General features: G+C 42.8%; 1 protein-coding gene across 1 annotated transcript; it reads left to right on the forward strand.

The window, feature by feature from the left end:
* Positions 1–1,688: 1,688 nt before the first annotated feature.
* On the forward strand, positions 1,689–4,729 carry LOC145956373 (uncharacterized). The gene is made up of 5 exons (XM_083071957.1): positions 1,689–2,225; positions 2,364–2,838; positions 2,935–2,994; positions 3,048–3,172; positions 4,448–4,729. The coding sequence occupies exons 1-5, from the start codon at positions 1,689–1,691 to the stop codon at positions 4,727–4,729; spliced, it is 1,479 nt and encodes a 492-aa protein (XP_082928083.1).
* The last annotated feature ends 5,258 nt before the right edge of the window (positions 4,730–9,987 follow it).

The raw sequence follows: 9,987 nt of genomic DNA on the forward strand, positions 1-9,987 counted from the left end.
GAAGTTTTTGAACTTCAGTACGGCCGTACCAAATTCAATACGGCCGTACTGTAGTTCAAAAACCCAGTACGGGCCGTATTGACCTCCCAGACCGTATTGCGGCTCAATCCTATAAATAGGACGTCATTTGCACGTCATTCCACACTTTTTCCACACTTCTGGACCCTCGTGCTGAGTATTCTTGGGTTTTTGAGCTATTCTCTGCCCTAGAAGTCTCTCCGAGAGCCAATCCGATGAAGTTCTTGAGTCATGAGCCATTAGCTTGAGACTCGAACAAGTCGAAGGGAAATCTCTTTGATTTCCATAGTAAAAATTATCTTTAGGGAAAGGAGCGAGCGGACGTGTAGTGGGAAGGAGCGCCAAAAAGCCTCCTAAACTTTGTTTTGAATATATAAAAGCACGCTTCGAAGGTTTATTCGCAAAATCCTTTCTTTTACCGCTTTTTGATTGTTGCATTACACGTTTAAAGCTTTCATCATGTAAATATTTCACTTATAATCGTTTCTAATAAATGGGGGTAATTTAGTAACTTTACGCTATTATTTATGAAATAATCTGTCATAGGGAACCCGAAAGGGGCGTTGTGGGGTGCTAACACCTTCCTCACACGTAACCGACTCCCTTACCCAACTCTGGTTGTAATGGCCGAAGTTGATTTGCGAAAATCAATTGCCTTATATCTTTTTCCAATGTTTTGAGTAAAACATTGGTGGTGACTCCAAGAACCCATTCTTTTTGCGAAAACCACTAATCCATGGAGGGTCCCGCTTGGGATTAACATGGATTGGTGAGAGTCATTTAAACAAAATTGTTAGCTCGATGAGGTCTCAGTTTGAGAATAAGTCGTTCTAACAATCCATCATTTTTCAAAACTTAAAAAGAGTCCGACCATCGTCGCGAATGCCAATGTCCGTTTCGGCGGGTGGCGACAATGAGATGTATTTACTGCATGATTATTGACATGATGAAGTGGGGTGTTTGACTTCATGTTTGATGAATGAATGATTGATTGAGATGAAAGGTTCCTTAAGGACAGGATTTGGGATGCATGTGTAGTATAGATTTTTATTCTGTACTTGTATTATTGATTTTTGAATTCTAGCTTACCCTTTTGTTTTCCATGTGGTGGAACTGCAATGATCATACTTGGTATGGGAGCAGGTCAGGGATAGCTTGGGAGTAGAGGTGATCGTTGCGAGACGAGGAGCTGAGTCTCGTGTTTTGAGTTACCATTTTGGGTAACATTCTTTTTGTCAGTGCTTGAACGGCACTAAGGAATATTTTGGGATGACTGTACATATATGGTGCTATATTTTATATACAGAAACTTAATTATTTTGATCTTTATATTTATGCCTGTATGTATGTGTTATCCAGTTTAATATTCTCTTAGTTAACTAGTTGTAGTGCGATTCCACTAAGTGTAGAGACCGTGGCGGGTCGTTACACTTTTATTGTATCAGAGCCGGTCGAGTCTTTTAGGATACTCTGTGGGGAGTGATTCTTCTAGGTTTCTGTTCTGTCATATCTCTGATATGTGCTAGCCTTTGGTGAATTGTGGGGGTATTATGTTACTAATAGGATGTTTGAATTCTTGTAGTATGGTGAGACCCCAGTATGACCAGATTGCTAGGGCCATGGAGATGATAGCCATGGCGATGCAGCAGTAGAGTGCTCACTTTGCTCATATGGAGGCAGCTAGAGCTGCGGTTGAGGCAGCTAGACCGGTGGTCTCTCAGGAGGGGAGAGATTTAGCAGAGTTCAGGGGATGTCAGCCTCCTCAGTTCCGAGGGGATTCAGATCCTGATGTGGCAGATCAGTTGTTGAGGGACATGGAGAAGATTTTTAGTGTTTTTGGATCTTCTGATGAGAGAAAGTTGGCTTATGCAGTTGACATGCTGGGGGGCGAGGCTGAGTATTGGTGGAGAGGCACCAGGCAGATGTTAGAGAGCAGGGGTGTGATTGTTGACTGGGATTGCTTTAGGAGGGTCTTTTTGGAGAAATATTTCCCGGATAACGTTAGATACGCTAAGGAGGCAGTGTTCATGAGATTACATCAGGGGAGCTTGTCTGTTTTTGAGTATGCTATGAGGTTTAAGCATTTAGCTCGTTTCTACTCTCAAGCCATATCTGAGGCTGAGAGATGTAGAAAGTTTGCAGAGGGTTTGAGGCACGAGCTGAAGAGGGTCATAGTCCCCATGTCCATAGTGGAGTTTCCTGCCTTGGTTGAGAAGGCAAAGACTGTTGAGAGTTTGGAGGGTGGTGGTAGCAGCAATAAGGCTGCTAGAGTTCAGGAGGGATCATCTGGGTCCAAGAGGGGAGGCCAGCAGAGGGGACCCTATGACAGACCTGTACAGTCTTAGAGAGGAGCTGTTAGTAGGGGACCTCGACCTGTTACTCCTCAGGGCGGAGCACAGTCGGTGCGGTGCTATCGATGTGGAGGAGCACATATGGTGAGAGATTGTTCCCTTTCGGGGAATGTTTGCTTTAGATGTGGTAGGCCAGGCCACATCTCTAGAGATTGTCAGACACCACCGACTTCATTTGCGAGTGCCCCGAGGCCGCCCAGACCTACAGCTGCGGGGAGAGTGTTTGCATTGTTAGGTGCAGAGGCTTCCACTTCATCAGACTTGGTGAAGGGAAATGGGAAGGCAGCAGGTGAGGATGTTTTATTTTTGTTCGATTCTGGTGCCACGCATTCTTTCATTTATGTTGATTGTGTGAAGAGATTGGATTTGTCAGTATCTTCCTTGCACGTTGATTTGTCTGTGTCTACTCCGGCTTCAGTTTCTGTGGTGACGTCGGAGATGTGTGTGAGATGCCCGATAGAGGTGTCTGGTAGGAGGTTTCGAGTGAACCTGATTGTGTTGCCCATGGTGGATATCGACATAATCTTAGGGATGGATTGGTTATCTGCCCATCACATCCTTATAGATTGTGCTCGGAGAGAGTTGGTGTTTCCTCAGTTAGAGGATGAGGTGTTAGTATCAGCAGGTCAGGCTGAGCAGTTGATGATGGATGGAGCTGAGTGCTTCATTTGTTTGCAGCTTTGAGTATTGAGACAGAGAGAGTTATCGCTGGGATCGAGATTGTCAGTGAATTTCCTGAGGTGTTTCCAGATGATGTGCCAGGACTGCCACCCAAGCGTGATGTTGAGTTTAGCATTGATCTGGTACCAGGTGCAGGACCGGTATCAGTGGCTCCTTATAGGATGGCTCCAGCTGAGTTGGTAGAGCTGAAGAAACAGATTGAGGATTTGTTGGAGAAACAGATGGTGAGGCCCAGTGTTTCTCCTTGGGGTGCCCCGGTACTGTTAGTGAAGAAGAAAGATGGTAGGGCCCGTTTGTGTGTTGATTATCGGCAGCTGAATAAATTAACGATAAAGAATAAGTATCCACTTCCGAGGATTGATGATTTGATGGATCAGCTGAGGGGAGCTTCAGTGTTTTCAAAGATTGATTTGAGATCTGGATACCATCAGATCAGGGTGAAGGAGAGTGACATACCGAAGACTACTTTCAGGACTAGGTATGGCCACTATGAGTATGTGGTGATGCCTTTTGGTGTCACTAATGCTCTAGCAGTGTTCATGGATTACATGAACAGGATCTTTAGACCGTTCTTGAACAGATTTGTGGTGGTCTTCATTGATGATATTTTGGTGTATTCTAGATCATTGGAGGATCACCGTGAGCATTTGAGGTCGGTTTTGGAGGTGTTGAGGGAGAGACAGTTGTATGCCAAACTGTCCAAGTGTGAGTTTTGGTTGTCCGAGGTGAAATTTTTGGGGCATGTGATATCGACAGAGGGGATTGCAGTAGATCCAGCCAAGGTGGAGGCTGTGCTTCAGTGGGAGCGTCCGATGACTGCTACAGAGATTAGGAGTTTTGTTGGGTTAACGGGTTACTATCAGAGATTCATGAAGAGTTTCTCTCGAATAGTAATGCCTTTGACTTAACTGACTCGGAAAGATCAACTTTTAGTTTGGATGGACGCTTGTGAGCAGAGTTTTCAGGAATTGAAGGGGTGATTGACTACTTCTCCAGCTTTGGTGTTACCTGACACTGGTGAGTATTTTGATGTGTGCTGTGATGCTTCTCACCAGGGGTTGGGCTGTATGTTGATGCAGGAAGGGAGAGTAGTAGCGTATGCTTCGAGGCAACTTAAGACTCATGAAAGAAATTATCCTACTCATGATTTGGAGCTTGCATCTGCGGTGTTTGCCTTGAAGTCATGGAGGCACTATCTATATGGTACGAGATTCAGGGTATTTAATGATCAGAAGGAGTTGAATATGAGGCAGAGAAGGTGGATGGAATTCCTAAAGGACTTTGATTTTAAGTTGATGTATCATCCTGGGAAGGCGAGTGTGGTAGCGGATGTATTGAGTAGGAAATCCATTCATGTGTCAGTTATGTTGATTAAGGAGTTGGAGCTGATTGAGTAGTTTAGAGATTTGAGACTAGAGGTGGTGGTTGTTCATGATCATATTAGTTATGGTATGATCACCATAGCTAATGAGTTCTTTAGACAGGTGGGAACTAAGCAATTACAAGATCTAGAATTGTTGAGGATTTTGGGATTGCTTGGTATTAAGAGGGCAGCTGGGTTTGAGCTTAGTGCTTTGAGCTTAGTGCTGATGGAGATTTTCGAGTGGAAGTGTGATAATGTCACTAAGGACTTTGTGGTTCGGTTGCCTAGGACAGCTAGGAACAGTGACTCTATCTGAGTGATTGTTGATAGGTTGACAAAGTGTGCGCACTTTCTTCCTATCAAGAGGTGGTCCTTGGAGAGGCTTGCACAGTTGTATATCAGAGAGATAGTACGGTTGCATAGAGTTCCTTCCAGTATTATCTCTGACAAAGATCCAAGGTTTACTTCCAGGTTGGCAGACTCTGCATCAGGCTTTGGGATGTTTATCATCCACAGAAAGATGGTCAGTCGGAGAGGACAATTCAGTCAATGGAGGATCTCTTGAGAGCTTATGTGTTGGATCATCTGGGTAGCTGGGAAGAGGTGTTACCATTGGTAAAGTTTATTTATAATAACAGTTATCACTTGATTATTGGCATGACACCTTTTAAGGCTTTGTATGGTAGGAGGTGTAGAACTCCATTATGTTGGTATCAGGAGGGTGAGTCAGTAGTGTGTAGACCCCTAAAATTGTTCGGGTCGGAAATAAGACTCGAAGACTATCAAAGACCAACGGAAAGTCAGCCAGAAGGACTCCCAGAAGACCATAGGATGACTATCTGTAGGTTTAGAGGTCTTAGAGTAGCTAAAAATAAGAAAGTGAGAGGAGTGGAGCTCAATACGACCTCTTTGGAGCTCAGTACGACCCGTATTGCATTTTTGAACTGCAATACGGCCGTACTGAAACCAATACGGCCGTATTGATGTTTTTGAACCTCAATACGGCCGTATTGAATTCAATACGGCCGTATTGAAGTTCAAAACTTCAATACGGGCCGTATTGACACCAGGGGCCGTACTGCGCCTCACCCCTATAAATAAGACGTCATTTGGACGTCATTTAACACTTTTCCACACTTCTTGGACTCTCTCCTTGAGTATTCTGGGGTTTTTGAGCAGTGTTCTGCCCTAGGAATCTCTCCGAGAGCCGATCCGACGAAGTTCTTGAGTTCTGAGCATTTAGCTTGAGAATTCGAACTAGTCGAAGGGAAATCTTTTTGATTTCCATAGTAAAGATTAATTTTTAGGGAAGGAGCGAGCGAGCGTGTAGTGGGAGGGAGCGCCAAAAAGCCTCCTAACATCTGTTTAGATATATAAAAGCACGCTTCAAGAGGTTTTTCTTAAAATCCCTTCTTTTATTGCTTTCTGATTGTCGCATATTTAATTTTGTCATCATGTAGATATTTAATTTATAATCGTTTATAATAAATAGGGGTAATTTAGTAATTTTGCACTGTTATTTATGAAATAATCCGTCATAGGGAACCCAAAAGGGGCGTTGTGGGGTGCTAACACCTTCCCCGCACGTAACCGACTCCCTTACCCGACTCTGGTTGTAATGACCAAGGTTGATTTATGAAATCAATTGCCTTATCCCTTTTTCCAATGTTTTGAGTAAAACATTGGTGGCGACTCCAAGAACCCTACCTTTTGCGAAAACCACTAATCCATGGAGGGTCCCGCTTGGGGTTAACATGGATTGGTGAACCATTTTAATAAAATTGTTAGTTCGACAAGGTCTCAGTTTGAGAATAAGTCGTTCTAACAATCCACCACTTTTCAAACCTTTAAAAAGAGTCCGACCATCGTCGCGAATGCCAAGGTCCGTTTTGGCGGGTGGCGACAGATGGCGACTCCACTGGGGAAGCCTCGAGAGTCAGTCCCATTTAGTGATGGATTATTTTTAAAATAATAGTTTAAAATTACTTCATTACCCCTCACTTGTATGATAACACGTTTTATCTATTTGGCTTTAATAACTGTTGTATGTTTAAATTTTCGCAATTGTTTGAAATACAAACTGCACACGAACCTTTGCACACAACAATTCCCTCTATACCCGGGGGCATGAGTGGTAAGCCATAGGGAGTGGATGTTAGTACGGCCGGTTGTCGAATGGGTCTATAGGTGCCCGTAGACCGTTGTCGAAAAGCATCACTCAAGGTGATAACCATGAACTCAAGTCCGACAGTGCGTTGGAACTTTCCATCGACTTACGACGAGAGGAATTGGGTCCCTATAATGGGGGCACCTTGGGGGCCTCAGACCGGTGAGAACAGTTAGAACCTCCTTGAATATGCACTTTTCTGCAGGATACCCCTACCTCGTGATTCGCTCGTGACTGTTCGTGGATGAGTGAATTGTTTGTGCATTGTTTATGTGACATTGTTTGAGCATACATTGCATTATTTAAACATACAACATTCCCTTTTTAAAATAAGAATAAATAGGAATAAGAATCTTCCATTACATGGTGTTAACATCTACCTTCATCACATTCATATAGGTAGTTTCCCTTTTCACCCAAAAAAAATAAATAAAAATACAAAAAAAACAAAATACCCAAAAAAGAAAAAGGGTTATTTATCCAAACCAAGCAATATCATGCATCATCTCAGGAGCATTCCGAAAAAATGATAATGCTTAGTTGAATAAACACAATGCATGCATATTCATCGCCATCATCTCATATCATGCATTCTTATAAAAAATCATGGAGGGATCTAGGTTTGCATTTCATACATCCCTCCTAGTAATTCATTAATAAACATTAATAAAAAGAAAGGATCAATCGATGCGTATGTTCAGAATGGATCGCACGCCGTTTGTTATTAAGTGTAAACCAACAACCGCGCCAAGCGAACGCACATCAACTCCGTTGTTGGTAATCAAGACGAACAAAGGGGAAGGTCCAACACGGTTAAGGATCACTACTCCAAGGCCTTTTCCCTACGAATCAAATAAGGCTGTGCCATGGATATACGACATCCATTCTTCTGCCGACAGCGATATCTCTAACATCGCTGGACTTGGGGGCATGACTAGGAGTGGCAGGATCTACACTCCCGAAGATCTTCATGATAAAGCTCCCAAGAATAAAGGGAAAGAAAAAGAAGAGAAAACCGAGGAAAACAAAGAATCCGAGGAGGAGACTGATGAGCTGTTAAAGTTTATCCGACAGAGCGAGTACTCCATCGTGGATCAACTTCATAAGACGCCAGCAAAGATTACGCTGTTGTCTTTGATCCTAAGCTCCGAACCGCATCGGCAAACTCTGTTGAAAGTCTTGAACGAGGCATATGTATCGCATACTATCTCCCAAGACAAGTTTGAGGGGATCGTTAGTCACATCACGGCTAATGATCACCTCACTTTCACCGATGAAGAGATCCCCGCTGAGGGACCAAATCACAACAAGCCCTTGCACATCTCTGTAAAGTGCAAGGAATATCACATCGCAAAAGTCTTGGTGGATAATGGATCTTCCTTGAATGTGATGCCTAAAAGAACTCTTGATCAAGTGGCAATCAAGGGGGTCCAAATGCGCCCGAGCAACATGATCGTTCGAGCCTTCGATGGTTCTAAAAGAGAAGTGGTGGGAGAGATCAATCTTCCAATCCAAATTGGACCCACTATCTTTAATGTCGAATTCCAAGTGATGGACATTACTCCCGCATACAGCTGTCTCCTCGGCCGACCTTGGATTCATGATGCAAGAGCTGTTCCTTCTACGCTCCACCAGAAAGTCAAGTTCATAGTGGGTGACAAGCTGGTGAGTGTACAAGCTGAAGATGACATACTCATCAGCAAGCCATCCGCCATACCTTACGTGGATGCAGCAGAGGAAGCTCTAGAGACCGCCTTCCAAGCATTGGAAATCGCCAATGTCGAAACGTTTCCCCGAGAAATGAAGAAGGTAGCCTACATGCTTACCAAGAACGGATACTTGCCCGGATGAGGACTTGGCAAGGATTCCCAAGGAATTCCCGAGCTACCCATTATCAAGGATAATCCGGGGAAACAAGGGTTAGGATACAACCCTAATAAAGATCAAAGGACGAAGAGGAACCAAGATCCTTCTCGACGTTCTTTAAGCCAGATCTTTAGGAAGGCCGGTTCACAAGCGTCAAGGCCGGTCGTCGTCATCAAGTGCTCTTCTTCTTCTGATAGGGATGTATAGACCTGATGACTATTAGAGATTACTCCTCGGGGACAGCCCGACCCCCGAGCCTCGATAGGGCACATGTTTCCATTATGATTATAATAAAATCATTCTTTATTATTTCTTATTGCTTCTTTTCTTGCTTGCAATAAAATTCTAGACCGCATTATTATTAACCCTGTTTGAATAAACATGAATGAGGTTAAAATTGTCTTAATAATAATAAATCCGCATCATTTTTATGTGGAAGTGTGCGACAACTTAGAGCACCTTTCCTTGGCCTCGACAAATGCCATCATGGATAAAAAATCTTAAAAACAAAAAGCTCGGCAGGAAACCCAAAAAGGGGGCTGCGCAAAAATAAGAGCAAAAGACCCGCTAGGAATCCCACGAAAGGGTGACCTAGGCAAAAGTTAGGGTTGTAAAAATGAACAAAAATCAAAAGTCCGCTAAAACGCCGCAAAGAGGTGTTTTAGGCAACAATAAGGACAATCAAAAAATCAAAAAGAAATCCATGATGGTACCATGAACAGAATTCAAAAAGAAAAAGTTCAGGGAAAGCTATCTAAGTTGTCAAATCACAACGTCAATAACAAGATTTGATTAACTTCATAAATGCTTAAACAAACAAGCCTAAACACAATAAGCCTACCTTGGCCAGCCATTCTTACAAAAACCATTTTCAAAAAAATAATCCCCTCTAAAACACAAACTTCTGAACAAAAAATATCTTTCCTTTCTTTTCTCTCTTGTCCCAAACGATTTTGGAATAATCTAGTGGAAACATGGAGATATAGTGGTCAATAGGAGGGTTGACATGTCTTCTAAAGGAAGGGAAGAATCACTTGGTTGATGACGCCCATAACACGCATCATTCCTCAGTTACAGAAATCGGCAGCGCACAGCCCGTCTAGAGGAATGGCAAGATCCAAACAAAGAAACGCATCGGTTAATTCTTTTGAAAAAATAAATCAAATAGAATTAGGTGCATCATACCGCATACATGCATACAGATGATAGGTGTACTGGAAGATCACTTATTCTCTGTTTATTGAAAAAACAAACAAAAAAAACAAAAACAAAAAAAACAAAAAAACAAAACAACAAAAAAACAAAAAATATAAACTTCAGAAAAAACAATGCGCCCGTATCATGTTCAGTACACCCGTACTAAAATCAGGGTTATGAACAAATTTTCAACTCAATACGGGCGTACCGAAATGAATACGGCAGCATTGGCCATAACATCCACACCAATACAGGCGTATTAAATTCAATACGGCCCGTATTGGCCCATTCTCATTCATCACAACATCTTCATTCCTCTGCATACTTCATCTGTGAGTGTGTTT

Source organism: Cajanus cajan, chromosome 3 (assembly GCF_000230855.2).
Source record: "Cajanus cajan strain Asha chromosome 3, NIPB_CcT2T_4, whole genome shotgun sequence".
Classification (NCBI taxonomy): Eukaryota; Viridiplantae; Streptophyta; class Magnoliopsida; order Fabales; family Fabaceae; genus Cajanus; species Cajanus cajan.

Coding starts and splice junctions, on each gene's coding strand:
- LOC145956373 (XM_083071957.1), top strand. CDS start 1,689: ATGGAGGCAGCTAGAGCTGCGGTTGAGGCAGCTAGACCGGTGGTCTCT. Junction 2,226..2,363: donor TAGTGGAGTTTCCTGCCTTG/GTTGAGAAGGCA, acceptor GTACAGTCTTAG/AGAGGAGCTGTTAGTAGGGG. Junction 2,839..2,934: donor ATGCCCGATAGAGGTGTCTG/GTAGGAGGTTTC, acceptor ACATCCTTATAG/ATTGTGCTCGGAGAGAGTTG.